The sequence below is a fragment of the Oryctolagus cuniculus genome, chromosome 13 (assembly GCF_051225735.1).
Source record: "Oryctolagus cuniculus isolate XC-2025 breed Fujian yellow rabbit chromosome 13, ASM5122573v1, whole genome shotgun sequence".
Classification (NCBI taxonomy): Eukaryota; Metazoa; Chordata; class Mammalia; order Lagomorpha; family Leporidae; genus Oryctolagus; species Oryctolagus cuniculus.
In genome coordinates this window covers 50648460-50671694 of record NC_142879.1, presented here as the reverse complement: position 1 = coordinate 50671694, position 23235 = coordinate 50648460, and the positions used below count along the sequence as shown (strand labels likewise).

Below are 23235 nucleotides of genomic sequence, written 5' to 3'. Positions count from 1 at the left end.
TTGATAACTTTGAGTACAGAGACAAACTTGAATGAGGGCTGATGAGGAACCCAGGACAGTGAAGTCTCCCTGCCCCCACTGTTTTGCTCTTTTCCTCTCTTCTGGAACCTGCTGCCAACAGTGTGCACACTCGGTCTTGGCCAGACTTCTTAGTTCCAGTTTGTAAATTCTGTGGTGAATGCCAGTCTGCCAGCCTGGCCAGCCTGAGCCTGCCAACAGAGCCAAGGACAGGGTTGTAGTTTATTAAGATGGTGTCATCATGTGGATGGGGTTGGGGACTGGGTGTTCCTTAGAGAAAGGACAGTTTCTCAAAATGGAGCCAGGGGTTGCTGGACTGGCAAGATACTAGATGTCTGTTACAGACCCCTTTTATAGAAAAGCACTTTGTCCTCGGGGTTCCACAATTTGAAAGATTTATATCTCTGAGTTGATGGCTAGCTTTGCAATGAGATCTCAGTTGGCCTTTCAAACCCTGCTTGTAGCTGTAGGATGCACTTAACTCAGTGTCAGTGGGCCCCCTGGTGTACACCCTTCCTTGTGTAGACTTCTATGTAGACCATCCCACCCAGCAACTCTGTGAGGGGAGCTCATTCAGCTTACACATATCCCAGAGGCACACCCGAGTCCAGAGACAAAGACCCGCAGTCCTGGGCGCTGGAGATCTGCAGGGAGCAGCAGCCCTGGGGATTCTTGGGTTCTGCTTCTCACAGCAGCAAGTTCTAGCAGCTTTGCCTTGGAATCTCTGCCTTTTTTTTTTTTTTTTTTTTTAAAGATTTATTGATTTCTTTGGAAAGCAGAATTACAGAGGCAGAAGCAAAGAGAGAGAGAGAGAGACGTCTTCCATCCACTGGTTCCCTCCCCAAATGATGACAACAGCCAGAGCCGGGCCAGTCCGAAGCCAGAAGTCCTGAGCTGCCTCTGGGCCTCCCATGCAGGTGCAAGGCCCAAGGACGTGGGCCATCTTCCACTGCCTTCCCAGGCCACAGCAGAGAGCTGGGTTGGAAGTGGAGCAGCTGGGACTCGAACCGGCACCTATATGGGATGCTGACACTGTAGACGGTGGCTTTACCTGCTATGCCACAGCACTAGCCATCTTTACCTTTTTTTTTTTTTTTTCTCTTGAAAACCATCAGCTGGTTATTTTGGTCTCCTGCCTGTGCAGGAATCGTCTACACAGAACTTTGCTTGCTTATCTGCAGCGGTCTGATAAAGAATTGAATCTAAGGGGGAAGAGGCTGACTTTGAAACTTGTAATAATTAGCTTTTACACATTTTAGTTTCAGCAACAACCATGTATCTAATGAACTTGTCCATGAGTGGATTTCGGGAGACAAGTATTAGCCTGAATGGCCAATACCCCAGTGGTGTGGTCTATTTTGTGCTTGAAAACAGTGTCCTCCAGAGAAGGTTTAGTCTTTGAACGAGGTTATGGAAGGTCTAGATCTAAAGTGACATCTGCGATCACAGCACTGGCTCCCAATGCAATGTTCTTGATTGATGTTAATCAAAGGAGCCAGGGACTGTCCCGTGGCCTTTAACACTGTCCTTATGTTTTTGCTGGTCTTTCCCTAGCGTGGTGTAATGTAGTGTTCCCCAGTGAATGGATCACCAGCCCCAGAATCCCCTAGGCTGCTTGGTAAAATGAAAGTCCTGGGCCACATCCTCTTTCTGTGGAATCAGAATTTGGGAGAAGGCAGAATCTGTGTTTTAGCTAGCTCTTCAAGACCTGGGAAGTATATACACGAATCAAGCATCATGAGTGAGAAATCGGTGTTATTATAGTTTGCAATATAACTCAGGGCGTCACTTTACTCTTTTGGGTTACAGCTCCTCAGTTGGGAAATGAGAAATGCCATAAACAACCCTTTTGGCTATCGCAGTGTAATTCTCCCCTCCTGCCTCCGTGGGTCATCCTGGTGCCTACAGTAGTAGTTTGCTGTGTCTTAAGCTAACTTAGGCACAGGTGCAGGACCTATCGACTATAATGTGCTTGGTGACCCTGAAGACGCTTGCACATCTATCCCTGGTTGTGCACCAGGAGCAGAAAGGAAGAATGGTGTGAATTTGCTGTTCTTGGACTCAGTTAATCAAAAATTAGGCTGTCTGCAATAGTTCTCAAGGTTTTTAGGCTGTGATTACCCCATACTTGTCCTAGTGTCCATTACAAAAAATGCAAAAGATACACACACACACACACACACAAATATAAAACAGGGTGTGCATCTGAAAGCATGCCTGTGTCTGGGATGGGGTGGGGGATTGTAAGGACAGACCACAGGATCCTTGTATCCATTCACTTGAGACTATCTCCAAGTGAGGTTGTGATGATAGTCCCAAGATTTGAAGATAGAAAGGATCAAGAGATACTGTTTACACTACTTTAAACTCATCTGTTTGCACCTGTAGAGTATATAAGCTGATACTTTGCCTAACTCATAAGTATCTCTTTTTTTTTTTTCCCTCCCTCTTGGAGAAAGGCACAATCACCTGTTAAATGCAAATGAAAAAATGCCCCAGCTGTTGTCACTTTGGATATTAGTTCATTAACAGAAGGACTCAAGGAGCAATAGCCCTGACATTTCTGCATCTCAAGGACATCAACACACTTTGGGGTGGTGGAGGAGGGCTTGCCTTGCCTTGCTATTGCTGTAGCTCTCTGAAGTCAGGTGGGCAAGGAAATGTAGGTAGGACTTGAGAAGAGGACCACAAGGCCCCAGCAGTTCATTTCTACCAAGAGCAATTGGAAGCTTTGCAATTTTGCTCTTGGAATGCCCATGTAAACTCTATGGAGACTTCAGCCCTTTGAACAAAATTTTCAGCATCCTCTGGAGGAGACTGGACAGACAGACCACAGACTCCAGGAGCAGGAAAGCAGCCCTGAGGCCAGGTCAGATATGAAATCTTTTTTGCTGGCACCATGTTCAAGACAGCCCCCGCCTGCTGCCTGTCTCTTTCTGTGCCCACACGTTCCCCATGTTTCCACATGAGCATGAGGCAGGGCCTGCAAAGGTCGCTGGATCCTTTTGTGGCTCCTTCCCTACAGACACTTCCCACACAGGGCCACTCTTTCCCAGGAACTCTGGAGACAGAAATCCCTTCGCCTGCCCCAAGGGTCTACAGAAATTTGTCACAACATGTGTGGCTTCTCTGTTTTTGTGAGCACATTGTGGTCACTCTCTTGATTGGCACTGGAGAGCCATGGGCCAGCCTGGTTTTGCACATGTTTGCCTTGTGAGTTTAAGGATTTGCAAGGGAAGTGCTGGAATCTAGCGAGACAGAACTGCCTGTCCAGAGCTCCCTAGTGGAGTGGTGACCACTGGGGTGAATGCAGTGCCCACTCGCTGCCAAGAGAGGCTGGGCTGAGGGGGAAGATGGCCGAAGTACACATGGGGACTAGAGAGCGGTGCAGAGTTGACTGGATTGATCTGATGAATTAATTTTCCCAGTTTTAACATCTAATAAAGTAAGTGTTGACAGGTGTCTGCTGAATAACCCTTATCTGAAATGCTTGTGACCAGGAGTGCTATAGGTTTCTGGGTCTTATGGGTTTGAGCATCACCTATCTGAAAATCTGAAACTTTTTGAGCATTGTGGTGGAACTCAGCATCTTTTGAATTTCAGAGCATTTTGGATTCTCAGATTACCCATGATCTCAGCCCAGGTAACATCCTAGGCAAAAGCTTTCTGGGACCCTCAGTTGTACTCAGAAGTGGAGGTGGGCCGGCGCCGCGGCTCACTAGGCTAATCCTCCGCCTAGCGGCGCCGGCACACCGGGTTCTAGTCCCGGTCGGGGCGCCGGATTCTGTCCCGGTTGCCCCTCTTCCAGGCCAGCTCTCTGCTGTGGCCAGGGAGTGCAGTGGAGGATGGCCCAGGTGCTTGGGCCCTGCACCCCATGGGAGACCAGGAAAAGCACCTGGCTCCTGGCTCCTGCCATCGGATCAGCGCGGTGCGCCGGCCGCGGCGGCCATTGGAGGGTGAACCAACGGCAAAGGAAGACCTTTCTCTCTGTCTCTCTCTCTCTCTCACTGTCCACTCTGCCTGTCAAAAAAAAAAAAAAAAAAAAAAAAAAAAAAAAAAAAAAGAAGTGGAGGTAAAGTATCCAAGTTAGGTGCCCTTAACAGAAAAATGGCAAGGTGTTTAACATCCCTTATAACCACAGAAACCACAGAGACATGCAAATGAAAACAGTAAGTTTTCCCATTGTCTCGAAAAGGTTAGCAAAGGCTTAAAGTGTGCCAGTGATTATGAGTGTTTCTACAGATAAACCCTCTCTTGCAGTGTTTTTGGGGATGCAAAATGGTACAGTTTCTTTGCAGCTAATTTAGTAATATTCAGGGAATTCAGAGTATGCCTGTCTTTTGACCCTGTAGTTTCATTTTTAAAAAGACTATGAAATGGCATTTTATTTAAATAGCAAAGCAAAATTGCAACACCATTTTAAATTTTGTGCAACATAGGTCATAGAAAGGATATAAAACATTTATAGTTTTTTTTCTATTTTATTTTTTTTTTCAAGATAAAACATGCTTTGTATTAAAAAAATAAATTAGAGATAAGTATGAACCTAAAGCTGAGGAGGTGTGGGGGGGTGCGGGTATATATGTATATATGCTGAAGTTTAATACTATATACACATAATTACAATGTACTTCATACATAAAACATTTATAGTATTATTATATCTTCACACAGCTAAAAGCCACTTATTAAAGCTTTCTTAAACCACTAGATACATAGGATTATTCCTAAATTAAAAGTAGTTCCAGGCCAGCGCTGTGGCATAGCACGTTAAAACCCCAGCCTGCAGTGCTGGCATCCCATATGGGCGCCCGTTTGAGTCCCAGCTGCTCTACTTCCAATCCAGCTCTCTGCTACGGCCTGGGAAAGCAGTAGAAGATGGTCCAAGTCCTTGGGTCCCTGCACCTGTATGGGAGACTCAGAAGAAGCTTCTTTGATGGCCCGGTCTTTCCGCTGGGATCTCACTCACAGAGCTCTTTTATTTAGGTTTGTTGGTTTTTTTTTGTTTTGTTTTGTTTTTTTTGGCCAGAGTGTCTTGGTTTTCCATGCCTGAAATACTCTCTTGGGCTTTTTAGCCAGATCTGAATGCCTTAAGGGCTGATTCTATCAGTTAGTATTAGCAGACACTAGTCTTGTTTATGTGATCCCTTTGACTCTTAATGCTATCATTATGATCAATTATGAACTGAAACTGATCACTTTGACTAGTGAGATGGCACTGGTACACGCCACCTTGATGGGACTGAATTGGAATCCCCTGGCAAGTGTAGCTTTTTATTTTTTTTTTAATGCTGCCATCTTTTTTTTTTTTTTTTTTAAGATTTATTTATTTATTTGAAAGAATTACACAGAGAAGAGGAGAGGCAGAGAGAGAGAGGTCTTCCATCCGCTGGTTGACTCCAGATGGCCGCAATGGCTGGAGCTGCGCCAGTCTGAAGCCAGGAGCCAGGAGCTTCCTCCGGATCTCCCACGTGGGTGCAGGGGCCCAAGGACTTGGGCCATCCTCCACTGCCTTCCCAGGCCACAGCAGAGAGCTGGATTGGAAGAGGAGCAGCTGGGACTAGAACAGGCGCCCATACGGGATGCTGGCACTTCAAGCCAGGGCGTTCACCCGCTGCGCCACAGCGCCAGCCCCGCAAGTATAACTTCTTAATTTTTTTTTTCCATTTTACGTGAAATGCTAAGAGAAAGATCTTCCAACTGCTCGTTCACTTCCCAAATGCCCTCAGCAGCCAAGGCTGGGCCAGGCCAAACCCAGGAGCCTGGAACTCTATCCCGTTCTCCCTCTGGGTGGCACCAACCAAGGACTTGAGCCACTGTCTGCTGCCTGCCAGAAGCACGTAACAGGAAGCTGGAATGGGAAGCAGAGCTCTCAAAGCCAGCTCCTGATGGACTAAATGTGTGCCTCCAGTGGGCATCTTTAGAACAATGGTTCTTTTTTTGTTTATAAGTATATTTTTAAATTCATTTATTTGAAAGGCATTCCTTATGCCTGCAACAGCGGGGGCTAGGCCAAACCAAAGCCAGGAGCCTTGAACTCCATCCAGGTGGATGGCAGGGGCACAAGCACTTCTGCTGCCTCCCAGGGTGAATTAGTAGGAAGCTGGATCAGCAGCAGAGACAGGACTGTATCCCATGTCATGTAGCATATGAAGTGGCAACATCCCAAATGGCTTATCCTGCTGTATCACAATGCGTGCTCCAGACAGTGGCTTTTTTTTTTTTTTTTAAGATTTATTTGAAAGGCAGAGGGAAAGAGAGAGAAGAGAGAAGGATCTTCCATCTGCTGGTTCACTCCCCAAATAGCTGCAACTGTGAGGGCTGGGCCAGGCTGAAGCCAGGAGCCAGGAACTCTATCTGGGTCTCCCATGTGGGTGGCAGGGACCCAAGCACTTGGACCATCTTCTGCCTTCCCAAGCACATCAGTAGGGAAATGGATTGGAAATGGAGCAGCCAGGACTTGAGTCCATTTCCTCTTGTTCTGTCCTAGGCTTAGAAGAAAGGCAATCAACCATATCCTTTAAGAAATATCTTTATACACTTTTCTTTGATTATAAAAACAAAGCACTGTAATTATATTGAAAATTCAAATGGTTTGTACTCATACAAAGCAGTGTGCTTTCCCTGCTGGAAAGCAACAGACTTCAAATGTTTGGGTCTTGGGACCTTTTACACTCTTAAAAATTATTAAGGATCCCACAGAGCTTTTGTTTATTCCGGTTAACCTATCACTGTTTCCCTTCTAGAAATTAAAGCTGAGAAACTTTAAAACCCTAGCCCTTTAAAAACCAGTTTGAGTTAGAGAGGAACAGGAATGTGCTAAGGTACAGAGTGGGCCCTGTGGGTGTGCATGGCCTCGGTTGTTCAGTTAACAGAAAACCCACCTTGAACCATTTTTACCTGGCAGAGAAACTTGTGGGGAGGCTTTGGGGAAGGGCGAGCTTTAGGTTTGGCTTCCTTTGAGGGTGCCATCATGCACCCCCTGTCCCTGAACCACCACAGCTCTAGTCCCCAGCTTGGTGAGTAGGGAGTATCCACAGGGGGTGAGGCTGGCTAAACAGTGCCAGTGCCACTGAGCCTCTTCCCCTCTGGAGGAGACCATTGCTGTTGTGGGAAGTGCACTTAGTGCAGGATTAAAGCACGCAGGGGAGCGTCCTTAGGGTATTTCTATCCAGCTCGCGGAGCTGATAGCTCGTTCCTTGCCACATCAGCACTGGTGAAGGCTTTCTCTTTGATTTTCCCTTTCTAAACAGTATGCAGGTCAGTGGCCTTCTGTCAACACATCCTTTATCTGAAATCAGGTTACCTTCGATTAGCTCTCTGCTTTCTTCAGTTTACAGTCCAGTCCTGCAGATGCAAACTAGACGCCTTGATTAGATTGGGGCATTCACCAAATCTCTGCTGAAACAGATTAATACGCCATCTGTATATTGTGCTTCCTCACTCATTACATTTTAGAAAGATAACTGCAAAAATTCTCTCATTGTCAGTTGTTACGTATGTACAGAGGGAAACAGAAAATTCAGAAAGGCCAAAGGTAGCAGTCTCCTGGGATCCCAGCCTCCTGCTAACCCAGTGCTGACATGAAGGTGTCCCTTCCCGTCTTCCCTGCGTTGGCTGTGCAGGCTGATAGCTACCCAGGCCAGAGTCCTGCAGAGCTGCCCCCGGCCCTGCTACCTGCTGTTGGTTTCAGTCAAGGGCCTTGTTCTGTGTTTGTTTCCCCATCTGTTTTTTTTTTTTTTTTTTAATATATATTGCATTTATTTATTTTCATTTTATTTGAAAGAGAGAGCAAGAGACATTGATCTGCTATGTGCTGGTTCACTCACCAAATACCTGCAATAGCGAGGAGCCTGGAACTCCATCTGAATCTGCCCCTTGGGTGGCAGGAACTCAAGCATCTGAGCTGCTGTCTGCTGCTTCCCAGGGTGAGCATTAGCAGGAAGCTGAATCAGAAGCAGAGGAGCTGGGACTCAAACCAGGCACTGCAAAATGAGACGCAGGCGTCCCAAGTGGCATCCTAACCACTGTGCCAATGCCTGCCTCTTTTCCCCTCATCTTAATAGAGTTAGTACCTGTCTCACAGAACAAGGATGAAGAGGAAGTATTTGTGCACAGGGACATTTTTCTCTCTCTCTACAGTGAATGACTAGGAATAAACTAGTTAGCTCATTAAAAAGTTGTATGATATTTTAAGGCTTTCTACAGAGATTGTTGATTAGTTCTCTTAGAAAGGTTTTTAGTTCTCTTAGGGTTTAAAAGTATGCAGTCCTATTTGCAGTGTGCATCCATTATCTATTTTATTATATACATTTTAAGTTGATATGAAAAGATACTATAGTTGATCTTAGCCAAAAGGCCAAGAAGCAATTATACATGTTTTTAAAATTAAGAGAAATACATTTTTAGGGAGATATTTAAGCAATACAGAAGGCTACAAATTGAACAGGTAGTGATGCATCACCTCCTTGACCCAGTCTCCCTTCCCAGGAGGTTCTGCTAACAGACATCTCCTCTTCCAGCAAACAGCTTGCATGTGTGTGTGCCTATATGCAAGCAGTGAGATGTTCCAAACATTCCTCTTTGATGTGAACTTTTGGGCTTAACGGTGGACTTAGAAGCTTTTCTACATGTATCTGGAGCTGTCTCATTCTTCTAAATGACTAGCTAGTTTTGACTGCCTCTCTACACCTTAGCCATAGTTTTTTAAACCTTGTCCGTTTAGGTTGAGGAACTGTACTGGGCTGGTGGAGGGTGGTGGTGGTTGGGGGGAAGGACATCATTTCAAAGTTGACTTCATTTGTGACTTACTGAGAATAACGGTGGTGGTGGGCTGTTGTAGGGGGTAGAAGGAGACAGAAAGAGAGAGAGAATGAGGATTTTCTATCCTCTGGTTTATTTCCAAAGGGCTGCAACAGCCAGGGCTGGACCACGCTGAAGCCAGGAGCCAGGAGCCAGGAACTTCATCACAGTCTCCCATATGTGTGGCAGGGCCCCAGTACCTGGGTTATTCTGTTGTCTTCCCAGGTATATTAGCAAGCAGCTAGATTGGAAGTGGAGCTGCTAGGATTAAAACCTGCACTGTGATATGGGATGGTGGCATCTTAAACCTGCTGTGCCCCAGTGCTGGATTGTAGAAGTCATTTTTGTTTAAGCACACTAGTGAATTATTGCAACTTTAGTTCCTTACAAAAAACAGAATCTTTTTTTGCTATTTCTAAAAAAAAATCTTAGAAGGTTTTCATGATGTTTTGTGTTCAACAAAAATTTGAATTGTCTTCTAATAGTTGTGGCTTAAATGTCTTCAATGTTGTGGCTGCACATTTTTAGAAGTTAGGAGGAACAGGAAGCTGGAACCCCCACTGAAGCCTCTAGGGAGAGTCAGCCTTCAGTGATGTGAAACCCAGCTGGGAACCCCCATCCTGTCTGAGGTTCCTGTGTGTGGAGCCTATTGTTAAGGTTTAACATCACACGTGGAAGGAGACTGTTTCCAGGGTGCTCAGGGTTTGGGCCATTGTTAGGAGTGCTGTGGCCTGGTGAGCCATGTGTGTGTGCAGCATGAGGGGCTGCCAGCAACTCTGCATCTGGGGAGAAGGGGATGCTCAGGAAGGAAGCAGGAAGCCTGAACAGAGAGAGGAAGGACTCCCAGTAACAGGCAACAGCAGTGGGAGCCAGGTGATTGTTCTGCTGTTTGAAGTCTAGAATAAGGGAGTACGAATTGCAGGGTCTGAAAATTTATTTTTCATAAATGAGCCTTCTAAATTTTCAAAAAATGTTTTAAATGAGAGCTGTCTTTGAGGAGACCAGACCTCCTTCCAGGCTACATCCTTGGGATGGCAGGTGCCACCTGCTTGGAGTGGGGCCAGTGGGAGTTGTTACTGGGCTCGCCAGGTTGGGCTTTTCCTGGAAGACCAGAATTTTTTTTTTTTTTTTTTAAGATTTATTTATTTGGCCGGTATTGTGGCTCAATAGGCTAATCCTCCACCTAGCGGCGCTGGCACACCGGGTTCTAGTCCTGGTCAGGGCACCGGATTCTTTCCCGGTTGCCCCTCTTCCAGGCCAGCTCTCTGCTTAGGCCCGGGAAGGCAGTGGAGGATGGCCCAAGTGCTTGGGCCCTGCACCCCATGGGAGACCAGGAGCAGCACCTGGCTCCTGCCTTCGGATAGGCGGGGTGCGCCGGCTGCAGCGCGCCGGCCGCGGTGGCCATTGGAGGGTGAACCAACGGCAAAAGGAAGACTTTTCTCTCTGTCTCTCTCTCTCACTATCCACTCTGCCTGTCAAAAAAAAGATTTATTTATTTATTTGAAAGTTGGAGTTACACAGAGAGAAGGAGAGACAGAGGCAGAGAGAGAGAGAGAGAGAAAGAATCTTCCATCCGCTATTTCACTCCAGCAACGGCTGGAGCTGCGCGAATCCGAAGCCAGGAGACAGGAGCTTCTACCGTATCTCCCACGTGGGTGCAGGAGTCCAAAGACCCGGGCCATCTTCTACTGCTTTCTCAGGCCACAGCAGAGAGCTGGATTGGAAGTGGAGCAGCCGGGATTCGAACTGGCGCCATATGGGATGCCAGCACAGCAGGTGGTGGCTTTACTCACTATGCCAGCCCCCAGAAATTCTTGTTCACGGGTGATTTAACCCTCTGCTGCAGTTTATTCCTCTGTGCTGGTCCCTCTCCCCCATGTCCCAGATCCACAAGCCTGCAGGGTTGACACTGCTTAGTTGGATGTCTTTAGCTCTTCTCTTCTCCTTTTAATTTATTTGAGATGCAGAGAAACAGAGAGACAGACAGAATGCTCTTATCTGCTGAGCACTCCCCAAATGCTTGCAGTGGCTGAGGGCTTGAAGCTGAAAGCCGGGAACTCAATCCATGGGTGGCCGGAACCCAACTACTTAAACCATCACCTGCTGCCTTCCAGGATCTGCATTAGCAGGAAGCTGGAATCAGGAGCCAGAGCCAGGCATTGAATGTAGGCACTCCCGTATGGTCTGTGGGTTTCCTAACCATGGCTTATTCGCTAGGACCGATGTCTGTCCCGAGTCATGACATGATGGGAACCATGGGAGAGCACCCAGTGGTCTGACAGTTGCCACAGGGGCCCCTTAGGGTGTGCTGGGCCTCTGCTGAGCTGAGCATCTTCCCTCACTAGGCCACTCTGCAGCCATGTGTTCCTGGGGAGGGTGTGTGTGATCTCTTGACCAGGCATTTTCACCAGGTCACCAAATGGCTATCTGCTCTGCAAGGAACCCAGAAGGGTAACAGTGTCACTGCATTAAAGAAACTTGTCCTGTGTCAGAAGAAAGGAGACCCAAATGCCTACCTGCCATGTAAAGTGGGGTATGATAAATGCTGTAAGGCAGGCAGAGAGGATGAGGGAAAAGGAGAGCACTGTGGCTGAGCCCCTCACTGTCAAGAGGAGGGAAACTGCTGGGCCAGGCGGTCAAGGAGGCTCAGCAGGGGCAGTGAGATTGGCCTGGGCTTGGAGGGGTCTGGGCCCGGGGGCCTCAGCCTGCCTGTCCTGCAGGGTGTTGAGGAATGCTGCCTGAGGGTTTTCACCTTTCCTCTAGAGCAGTCAGTGAAAGTACTGAACAGACACAGCTGAGGAAGAGATGTCCTGGCCCGCAAGTCACCTTTGTCACAGAGCCACTTAACCGCATGTCCTCCTGGTTAACTTTGAGGGTTTCTGGTACTGCCGAGGAAGGCGAGTCTGGTGCCTGAAGAAGGTGGCATGGAGAAGCTGGGTTGTGTGCAGACATGTGCGTGCCTGTGGGTGTGTCTGCATGTGGTTTAAATCCTTGTTAAATTCGTCTGTGTGCTTGTCATGTGTTTGGTTGTGTAACAGGTGTATGCAGGACTGTTCTGTGAGTGTTTCCAGGCCAGTGTCCCACCCGGTTACAAGGCAGCTAAGTGAGTCATCTGGGTGCTGCACTACCAACGTGGCCGGGGTGCCATCCTCTTTGCTTCTGGCTCCTTGCCTGCTGCGTGTACTAGGTAGGCCTGGATGGGAACTGGCATTTTCAGGAGAAGAGTCTGGAGGAGCTGGACATGGAATCACAGGAAGTCAGAGCCCTTGAAACCTAGTAAGGTTTGAGAGCCATTGAGCCCAGGCTTTTACCTGGGCTGACCTCAGACCATACCAGACGGCTGAAAATCAGGCTTGTTCTGGTAGCATGTCACTCACTGCCACTTCTGTGATTCATTGAGTCTTGGGATCACCCAGCCCTGTTGGTGTCAGAGTGACTCAGGAGAACTTTATCTTGTTCTTCGTGAGTGTCTTCAGTGATTTTTTTGAACAAATACTGGTATAAAATTAGGAGGGTGTGGCTTTATTATTAAAGTTAATATTTCTTTAATTCAATCCTAGAGAAGAAAAGCACATTGGAGTTTGTCAAGTTGGCATCTAGCACTTCCTTCCCTGCAGGCTAGGAAACATTTAGAAGGCAGGGACGGGGCCGGGAGCTGGGCCCGTGGCCTGGAGAAGGAACCACAGCAGTGGTTGCTCTGTCTAGAGACTCTCCTGGGGCAAACATTCCATGGGATGTCAACCTAAGGAAACCAAAGGATTCATTTCAAATGGACTCATTGTTTAGACTTCTTTATTCTGTATTTTTAGGGCAGTCAGTACTCATAGCACTTTCAAGTTCTGGATGACGACGAGATCTGAGGATGTTGTAGAGGAATCTTGGAAAATGGGAGAAAACTGTAGAGGAAAGCACTCTGGTGACTAGTGGACCAGAACATGAATAATGAAAATAGTGGAAGGGCCTGTATATTTAGTTTGGAGAAGAGGGTTTTTGTTGTTGTTGTTTAGGGTGTAGGGCTGATGGAATGATCTTGAGATGCTTATAGGGTAGGTTGGAAAGAGTGCAGTTAGATTTGCATGCTAAGCAGTTACACCTGGTATCAAGGGCTACCTTCAGGCTGGGAGATTTTGATTTTTGTATAAAATAACAACATCTGTTTGCAAAGGAATGAGCTTGTTTGGAAGGCCCTGCTTTCTAGGGTATGAGGTAGGACATCCAAGGCCCTTTCCTACTTGAGAGTCTCCAGCTTCCACTTACCTGCTTGCAAAGCAGTTTAGCTGATCTTTTCATCCTGTGCTGGCTGTCTTCTAACCAAAGTTGACCAGGTGGCCCTTCCCTGGGCTACTTTTCCAACTTTGTGTTGAATGGGCAGAGGAGGAGAAGGAACATGGTAGCACATGGGGCGCTGCTGTTCCTGGAGCTTTGCTCTGTGTGCCACTGCTTCCCAAGGTGAGAGTTTGCATGCTAGCAGAGCGGCAAAGAAATCAGGAAAGTGATAACTGCCACAAGGAGGGCAACAGCCGTTGCTCTTTTTAGGAGCTGAGCAGTTTGTCCACAGTCTCATGACTGGTGAGGGCCAGGGCCAGGGCTTGTCTGTTGCAATTTCTTTGAATGTTTATCTATTTTCATCTGCTTGAAAGGGAGATCTTCCATTTGCAGGTTAACTCCTCAGATGCACATAACAGCCAAGGTTTAACCAGGCTAAAGCCAGGGACTCCCTCCAGGTCTCCCATACCAGTGGCAGGGACCCAAGCACTTGAGCCATCACCTGCTGCCTCCCAGGGTGTGCATTAGCAGGAAGGTGGATCAGAAGTGGAAGAGCTAAGACTTGAACCACGTGCTCCAGTACAGGACATGGGCATCCCAAGCAGGGGCTTGACCCACGAGACCATGTACCTGCCGGGGGCTAGGCTTAGAACCCAGCAGAGGCAGTCTGTTCTGTAGTCTTTTGTTTGGCTGGCGTGAAATTCTGTGCCTACCTGAGAATAAAGGTAAGTAGCCAGGAAAGACAGAAAGATACGCATGTCAGTAACGCTGTGTTTGTTTGTTTTTTTTTTTTTTTTTCACTAGAACTGAACATTAGAATCATCTGAGTAGTTTAAACACAAATGCCAGGTACCCTCCCTCATGGGTATGTGTGCACACATACCACGTCTCTGTGTCTGTCTCTGTCTCAAACTCTAACCAGGAAAAAAAGCAACTGTGTCTAACTTAGGATGTGGTGACCTGGGCACCTCTTGGTTCGGCCACTGCCTTTTGTTTTAGAGATTTATTTTTATTTATTTGAAAGGCAGAGTGACAGAGTGGGGAAGGGAGCGAAGAGAGGAGAGGGAGAGCAAGAGAGAGAGAGAAATAGATCTTCAGTTTGTTGGTTTACTTCCCAGATAGCCACAACACCATGCTTGGGCCAGTATGAAGCCAGGAGCTAGGAACTCCACTGGGTCTTTCATGTAAGGTGGCAGGGGCCCAAGTCCTTGGACCAGTCTAACACTGCCTTCCCAGGTGCATTAACAGGGAGTGGGATTGGAAGTGGAGCAGTCGGGACTTGAACCAGCACAACGATATGGAATGCCAGTATCACAGGCAGCAGCTTCACCTGCTGTACCACAACTCTGGCCCCTGAGAGCAGGGTGCCATTGAGCCATGTCTGCCCTCTGAGCACAGCCCAGCAAACTGTTTCTCCAGGCAGGCACTTGCAATCAGGATAAAGAAGCAATACTTTGTTACAGAAGCTCCCCAAGTATATGAGCTAGCTGTAAATGAGCCCATCTAAACCATCTTTGTAGGCCAGTTGAGGACAAGGACCTCAGCATGCCGCTGGGAATGGCAAAGCTGGGCCTAGAGGCCAGGCCTCTGACCTGTGGCCAGGGTCTCTCCGTGGAAGGCTTCTTTAGGGATGTTAGAAACATGAGGAGTCACTTCAGCAACAACAGAGCCCGCCTCTCCACCTGGAAGTCTTCTCTTAGTGTCTTTGCACAATAGGCCCAATAAACCCAGCACAAGTCTGTCCTTCGTTGTCTGTTTAGGCTGTAGTAGAGTGCCAGTGTTCATGTGGAGATCTATGGTATTGGAAGGGCATGGGGAGCAACCTAGAATGTAACACTTCATCTTGTCCCAAAATGAATGCTTATTGCTGGTTAAAGTCGTTTTGGTGATTATAACTGTTGCAAATCCTGCAACACTTCCTGTGTGTGTTTGTCTACAGGTACCCATATGTCTTGAGTACTTCTTACTAAAATGGGTTGCTATTTAATGTAATCTTCTCAGTAGCCCTGAAGAGGAATTATTCTATTTTTCAATCAGCCACATCATCAAGGTGATAAATAACTCATTTGGAGGTCAAGAAGCCGAAGGCAGGCCTTGCAGCATCTTGAGATTTTTTCCCCCTTGTAGCTCACAGCAGTTCTAGGGCCAGTGGCATCCCCTGGGAGCTTGTTGGAAACACAGCTGTGCAATACACATCTGCGTGTTCAGTGTGATCCCTGAGTGGGTCTTAGGCACCCGAACGGTGAAGATGTGTTAGTCTGTGCTGCATTTCCAAGTGTACAGTCACAGGCTGTGTGAATTGCCTAGACAATGGTGTCCCATGACATTGGCCTAAGTGTGTAACGTGATGTTGGCACAGTGACGGAACAGTCCGGTGATGCCTGTGTCCCCTGCATGACTACTGACCCTCCTCTCTTTGGAGGTTGATGTAATCGAGGCATTTCCTGTCCGGATTGTGCTCTTTTCCATGGGATGGGAGGTGGACAAGGGAGGATCTTGAAGGCAAACAAATACACAGGATTTCTGTAAGTGTTTTCTGTCACCATTTGTTTCTGGGACAGTAGTTTCCAGTAGCAACTGTGCAGGCTCCACATCTTCCTAGGCCTCTTTGTATTCAATCAGTTGCTCTGGGGAAGGATCCTGTAGATGGCATGGGAGGAGGTTGACTCTGCCTGGAAGAGAGGGACCTCTGATGTCCCTCTTGAACATCTGGGGGCTGAGCTGGTCTAGGTGGGTGCTGCAGGGGACAGTATGCCACATTGGCTGGTGAGCTGCTGTTCCTGGTGGAGCATAGTTCATTGCCCTGGGAGTTGGAATGACTGCATGGCTCAGGTCCTAACGTAGTTGCTGGGAAGGCCAGTGTAGGTCTTCCTGTAGCCAGAGGAAGTGACACTTGTATCTTGGCATCCAAAGTGAAACAAACTGGGGTCACCAGACTGAGGTGCACCTGCTTCACTGGCCGTGCTCAGGAGCTCGGGGTAAATTCCACAGGCTGGGCTCACTGCCCCATAGGTGTGATCTGTCCTGGACGCACTGAGTAATGTCTGAGGTGTGGACAGAGCGCCATCAACGTGCCCTCGAAACTGGAAAGCTGAAGCACCCGTGTGATGCCAGGAGTCCTTCACTGTGAGGAAGGAATGTGCTGGCACCAGCAGACAGCTGGCTGCGTGTTCAGCTAAAATTCAACTCCACTGCTGACTTGTTGCTTTTCCCTCCCCACCCTTTCCCTCAAGGTTGGCCTCCGCCAGCTGGACATGTCTTTGCTTTGCCAACTCTACAGCCTGTACGAGTCGATTCAGGAATACAAGGGAGCGTGCCAGGCAGCAGCCAGCCCGGACTGCTCCTACGCTCTGGAGAATGGCTTCTTCGACGAGGACGAGGAATATTTCCAGGAGCAGAGCGCAGTCCAGGATGGGAGGGACCGAGGCGCTCCTCGGGATGTGTCGCCGCCTGTCTCTTCCCTCACCAGCAGCAGCTGGGTCCTGGAGTCCCTGTAGGGGGCCATAGGGGCTACGCTTCCTACTGGACATGCCGTCAGCATTTGCTTCTCTTGTGAGAAAGCTCCTGTGCTCCTCCATGGTGGACAGTGCTCAGGCCTGAGGGGCGAGCGCTGCCAGGTCAGTTTGTAGCAGGAGACTCTCCATTGACACGTGGTGGCATTCCGCTTGGTCGGCTGCAGTTCTGCTTGGGTGACCTAGAGGTGTTCAGGAACATCCTTGACAGCCTTGTACTGAGACGCACCTGCTGAGCACTCGCAGGATGTGAGGAGAGGATCCCTGTAGGAGGCCTTGGAGGGGATTGCGTGTGGGGTGACTTGGGGTTAGTTACTTCCTTACAGGTGGTAGATTATTTGGACCCGCATTGTTTTGGGGTTTGTGATGTGTGAACACCAGCACTGCGCCGTTCCCTGCCTCTGCAGCTTTTGCTGGTTCATGAGCCTTTAAGCCTCTTATGTTGGCTTTATTTATTTATAAGCTGCATTACTAACTGGTCAGGTGACTTGGTGAATGCTTTTTACTGAAAAAAATAAGCACTTCTGGTCACACCAACCAACTGCTTACTCTCAACCTTCCAAAACTTTATATCATTCTTGTTAATCAGATATAGGAGGAAGGAAGCTAATAGGGAGATATGTTGAATAAAATGGCAAAACAAAACTGGAACAAGCTAATGTTTTGTATCATTCACTGTAAAATGGGAAACATTTTTGTTTTTAAAGATTCTGAATGTAAACTAGTAGGTTAGGAAGCAAACACCCTCCCCTCAAAACAGTGATTACCTTAAGCCTTAATATATTTAATAAAGTATTTTATGAAAACTTTACATTTTGTAGGTTAAAAATACAGATAAAATGCTCAACTGCCTGTTGTTGTCATGTGCTATTTTTTTTCTGAATTCAGAATCATCAGTTTTTACAACCTGAATGTATTGAATAAAATCAAATACTGGAAGAAAACTAGTTTATTTATTGCCATCAAATGACTTTGAAATAAGCTGGGGCAGTGCTGTGGCATGGCAGGTTAAAGCCCTGGCCTGCAGTGCCGTCATCCCATATGGTCAGCGGTTTGAGTCCTGGCTGCTCCACTTCCAATCCAGGTCCCTGCTAATGCACCTGGGAAAGCAGCAGAGAACAGCCCAATTCTTTGGGCCCCTGCACCCATGTCGGAGACTCAGTGGAAGCTCCTGGCTCCTGGCTTCAGAATGGCTCAGCTCCGACCGTTGTGGCCACCTGGGGAGTGAACCAGTGGATAGGAAGACCTCTCTGTCTCTACCTCTCTCTGTAACTCTTTCAAATAAATAAAAATAAATCTTTAAAAAAGAAAGAAGCTTTACTCATCTGTTGAGTTTAACCTGTCATTTTACCAAGAGTAGACCATGAATGCCCAGATCTTAGTGCCATGCTGTCTGAATACTCAAAGATTCCTTGTTCTTTCCTGCAGTGCCATAATTGCTCATTAGTGCCTCTTTCAGGTTGGACAAAGGAATCAAACCTTGCCATTTAAAAAACAAAAAAACAAAACAAAACAAAAAAAACCCAGATTTATTTATTTACTTGAGAGGCTGAGTTACAGACAGGGAGAGAGGTCTTCCATCTACCGGTTCACTCCCCAAACAGCCGCAATGGCCAGAGCTGAGTCCATTTGAAGCCAGGAGCCAGAAGCCTCTTCTGGGTCTCCCACACAGGTGTGGGGGCCCTAGCACTTGGGCCGTCTGCTTTCCCAGACCATCAGCAGGGTGCTGGATCAGAAGTGGAGCAGCCAGGACTTGAACCAGGCCTGTATGGGATGCCAGCGCCACAGGCAGATGCTTAAACCACTACACCACAGAACCAGCCCCCACCTAGCCATCTTTAACCAGTGAGTATTACTGTCCTGTATACCACTTTGTATTTGAAGCAAGAGTGAGAAATAGAGAAGAGCATTCTTGCTTATCTCATTTGTTGAAAGTAGTTAAAATGAGGGGTGGAAATAAATGGTCTTTGGTATTTGACAGCTGTTTGGGGGTCAAGCAAATTGAAAGCTGTTAAGACCATGTTGAATCTGATCATGGGCAGGAACCTGTTCCTTTGAATCTGCGCCCTGTAGAACAATGGGCTGAGCACTTAGTTCAGCTGTTCTCTACTTTGACCACATTAAAGACCATTTGGGAGAGCTTTTAGAAAAAAAAAATTGGGGGCCAGCGCTGTGGCATGGTGGGTAAAGCCACCACCTGCAGTGCCAGCATCCCATATGGGTGCTGTTTCGAGTCCCAGCTGCTGTACTTCCAATCCAGCTCTCTGCTGTGGCCTGGGAAAGCAGTGGAAGATGGCCCAGGTCCTTGGGCCCCTGCACCCATGTGGGAGACCCAGAAGAAGCTCCTGGCTTTGGATTGGCACAGCTCCAGCTGTTTGCAGCCATCTGGGGAGTGAACCAGTGGATGGAAGATCTCTTTCTCTCAGTCTATACCTCTCTCTGTAAATCTTTCAAATAAGTAAAAGAAATCTACAAAAAATATTTATTAAAAAAAACTGATGCTTGGGCTCCAGCAAACCACTCCCCTTCTAGTCTGGGTTTAGTAAGGAGTGAGGCCTGGCCATCTATATGGTTCTAGAAGTTGCCCTAGCATTGTTAAGATACAGTGTTTCACCTGACTTGTGTTCAGAAGTGTGTCTATGGATCAGGCATACAGAACCTCACTCTACCCCAGCTGCACTGACTGGCCGTGAGCCACGATACCCTCGAAGATCCTTCTGTATAGAGCTCAGGAAGGGCTGCTGTATGTCCGCCTAGTGCCCAGCACCCTTGGGACCACTGCTACTCTAGTGGGCTGCCAGGATCTCCATGCAGCTTGAGGAGGAGGCTGGCCTGCCACAGGCCCGCGGGCCGTGGTCAAGAACAAAGCTCAGGTGCAGGGGATCCGCTGTTACAGATGGGTTCCTTCTTTGGACTGCTATCTCTGGGGCTCTGCTGGAACTGTAATGATGCATCACGCCTTTGAGTTTTGGGAATGCTGGAGAGTCTGTCGGAGTTGGAAGAGGAATGGGTCACAGAGGCAGTGGGCGTCTCCCATGCTATTGGGAAGGCTACCACATCCCTCTTGTGGTGAGGGACCTTACGTGCATAAGCCATTATGCTTTTTCTTTTTTAATTTATTTTATTTATTTGAAAGAGTTACAGGGAGAAGTAGAGACAGAGAGAGGTTTTCCATCCACTGGTCACTCCCCAAATGCCTGTAATGGCCAGAGCTGAGCCAGTCCAAAGCCAGGAGCTTCTTCTGGGTCTCCCCATGTGAGTGCAGGGGCCCAAGCACTTGCTCCATCCTCCACTGCTTCCCTAGGCACATTAGCAGGGAGCTGGATCGGAAGTGGAGCGGCCAGGACTTGAACCGTAGGTACCTACGTGGGATGCCGGTACTGCAGGTCGGGCTTTAACCTGCTGCACCACAGCACTGGCCCCACCATTTTTGCTTTTTAACAAGCCTTTGAGAACATTTATAAATCCATGCACAGTATACTTTTTAAAATGCAGTTTGGCAAGGAATATTGCATTTTCTCAAATTATGATTTTCTTAAATTTAAAAATTTTTCATTTGAAAGGTAGACAGAGGGAGGAAGGGAAGGAGAGATCTTGCATTTGTTGGTTCACTTCCCAAATGGCCACAATGGCAGGGGCTGTGCCAGGATCCCGAAAGTTCTTGGGGCAGGGGCCCTAGTACTTTGGGCCAGTCTCTGCTGCTTTCCCAGGTACATTAGCAGGGAGCTGGGTCAAAAGTAGAGCAGCTGAGACTCAAATAGGCACCATGTGGGATGCCGGCATCACAGGTGGCAGCTTACCCTGCTGTGCCACAATGCAAGTCCCTATAAAATTATTTTTTAAATAATTATTTATGGGATCGGCACTGTGGCGTTAAGCCTCTACCTGTGGCGTCAGTGTCCTGAATGGGTGCCAGTTCGTGTCCAGCTGCTCCTCCTCTGATCCGGCTCTCTACTATGGCCTAGGAAAGCAGTGCAAGATGGCCCAAGTGCTTGGGGCCCTGTACCCATGTCAGAGATCCAGAGGAAGCTTCTGGCTCCTGGCTCAGTTACAGCCACTGCAGCCATTTGGGGAGTGAACCAGCAGATAGAAGACCTTTCTCTCCCTCCTTCTGTCTATAACTCTCTCAAATTAAAAAAAAAAAAAAGAAAGAAAAAAAAAGGAATTATTCACTTGAAAGAATGGCAGAAAAAAAGAGAATGCTTCCATTCACTGCAACAGCCAGATCTGAGCCAGGCCAAAGCCAGAAGCCAGAAACTCCATCCAGGTCTCCCATGTGGGTGGCAGGGACTCAAGCACTTGAGCAATTATGTGCTGCTTTCCCAGTTACATCAGCAGGAAGTTGGATCAGAAGCAGAGCCACCAGAACATGAACCAGCACTTTGATATGAGAGGGTGCTTAACCTGCTGTGCCACAACTCGCCTCTAAATATTTTCTAATATACCCTCTTTATAAAGGTTCCACAAATAATTAGAAAATAAATTCCACTAGTGTCTTAGTGGTAGAAATAATTACCTTTAAGCTCAGAGTGGCATTTCCTTGCCATTCTTGAAGTTAGATTGAGTGTCCAACTGAGAGTCTCCTAGGTGGGAAGAGAAGCAGGTAGCATTAACGGATGGAAGCTGGGGGAAACCATGATTATTCTGTAAGGCCCAGTCCACAGTAGTGGACTTTAGCTTAGCTAAAGCCATAGAGCTTTGTAGTCCACAAATAGTACAGTTCCCCTCCTGTCTAGTAGAGTCCATATTCCACTCAGCAGCCTGACCTGTCACCTGGGCTGTCATTCACTCAACATTCACACAGCACTTCTCTGGGTGACAGTTGAACCAGGCACCAAGAATTCAAAGGTGAGTAATGCGAAGAGCCTCGGGTGGATGTTACAGTCTCACAAATAGCCCAACACATGTGATGACAGCATTGCCATTGTATACCTGGCTACTGAGGCCTGGAACGAGGCTGAGTACTTATGGATACTTGGCAAGGATCACATCTGAGCTGACTTTGAAGGTTGAGTAAACTCTTTTAAGAGGAAAAGTGTGAGAAGGCATATGTAGCATGAAGAAGGTCCTCTAAAATGCTTATGTATAACATTTTCATTTCTGTAATTAAAATTCAGGTTAAGTGATTTGCCTAAGGTCACGACCATATAAAAGCAGAGCTGAGGTTCCTTCTCAGTGGCAGTTAGGGCTGCAGCCATGTTTAAGGCACAGGTGAGTGCTGTGAGATAATGTAAAATCGAAGGAGATTATCGAGTACAACCTCTTAGTCTTAACGTGACCTTGCTGATTATTTAATTTGTTGTGTAGTGATTGTTTTCTTGGGGCTTGGTTTGACTTCTGCGTGAGCAGGCGTGGTTTCCTTCAAAGTGTGGAGTTATGAGTAGATGGGGAGGCTCTGAAGCAACTCACATCACTCCCAAGTAGGCGAGCTGGCAATTCAATTTCACCTTTCTGCCTGAAGAAAGCTTACAGGTGGTAAAAGTCCAAGCAGCTCTAGTGTGCAGAATGCAGAATGTTGATTAAAGTCACTAACAATGCAATATTACCAAAAAAAAAAAAAAAAAAACAACCCCAGCAGAAAACACATGAAGCAATAGTAAGGGAAGGGACTATAGCCTGGGAGGCAGGTGTCCCAGGAGAATGGTGAGTGCCACCTGGAGAACTAGACATCCTCAACCTTGGGCAGAAGCTCAGAGTCTCCTCCCTGTTTTCCATTCTGTCCCCAGCTAAGAGAAGCTCTAATAAAAGTAATGACAAATGGAGTCCCAGGAACACAAACCATTTTACTGGGAAGGCATATTTTGGTGGGAGTAGCACTTGCTTGAGAAATAGACGTGGCCTGAGAGGCACGCCCTGTTCTCTTCCTAGGGCACGACTTAGGACGGAAGTCAGACTGGACAGCCTAGATCGGCCCCATCCCAGAGCCTTACCTTTCATTCTTTCTCTCCTGCCCTTAGGGTGCCACGATGCTACCTGGGTTCAGGGAGAAAGGGTGATACACCATTTCAGATGGCCTCTAGAGTTAAAGAGGCAGGAAAGCTCCTGTGAAATTTCAGAGTCCAGGACAATGGTAGGAAAGCCCCAGGATTTTTGATAAGGGCCAGCTAGTAATCCTGCCCATGTATTTGGTGTGTCTCTGGGCGTACATACCTCAGGAAACTAGGTAGAAAGAATTTGAAGAACAGGTGCTCTCTCATCAGGCCCCTCCGACAGTTCCTGTAGTTACTGTAGACTTTGTAAGAAGAAAAGAAACTAACGTAATCAAAATATTTCCCAGACCCAAGGACAAAACTATGTATCCATATCCCTCAGGATTACAGATGTAAAAATCTTCAACAAAATACTAGTCAATTCTGTGAACTACAGATAAAAACGATCATGTGCAGTAGGCAAGGGGGATTTATTATAAGCATGAGAAGTTGAGTTTAATGTAGAAATAAATCAGTTAATTTGCTTTGTTAATGGAATAAAGAATAAAAGCTACATGATCATTTTATTCAATGCAGAGATAACATTTGTTAAACTGAGCAATATTCCTGGATTAAAAATGTTTATTCTTCGAACTGCAGGGAACTTCCTCAACCTTATATAGATCAAATATTAAAATTTTAGAGCTAACATTTTTTTTTTTTTTTGA

General features: G+C 47.2%; 1 protein-coding gene, 1 long non-coding RNA gene and 1 pseudogene across 4 annotated transcripts in view; 1 reads left to right on the top strand and 2 right to left on the bottom strand.

Annotated features, from left to right (window-relative positions):
- Positions 1 to 17542, top strand: part of FAM89A (family with sequence similarity 89 member A) — a 22369-nt gene extending 4827 nt beyond the window's left edge. For 2 of the 3 annotated variants that reach the window (XR_016218988.1, XM_051820713.3), the window contains one exon: positions 16320 to 17542. Coding sequence is in view for 1 of the 3 variants with exons in the window: in XM_051820713.3 (XP_051676673.3) it covers positions 16320 to 16583 (264 nt within the window). In the remaining 2 variants the exon portion in view is untranslated. The remainder of the gene's footprint in view (positions 1 to 16319) is intronic. The other variant, XR_016218987.1, reaches the window with a different exon arrangement.
- On the bottom strand, positions 748 to 23235 carry LOC149122593 (uncharacterized). Its single transcript, XR_016218989.1, has 2 exons — positions 21115 to 23235; positions 748 to 13799 (listed from the first exon to the last, which is right to left on the bottom strand). It is a non-coding gene; the product is annotated as an uncharacterized LOC149122593 (long non-coding RNA).
- Positions 8296 to 8389, bottom strand: LOC127483652 (U2 spliceosomal RNA; annotated as a pseudogene).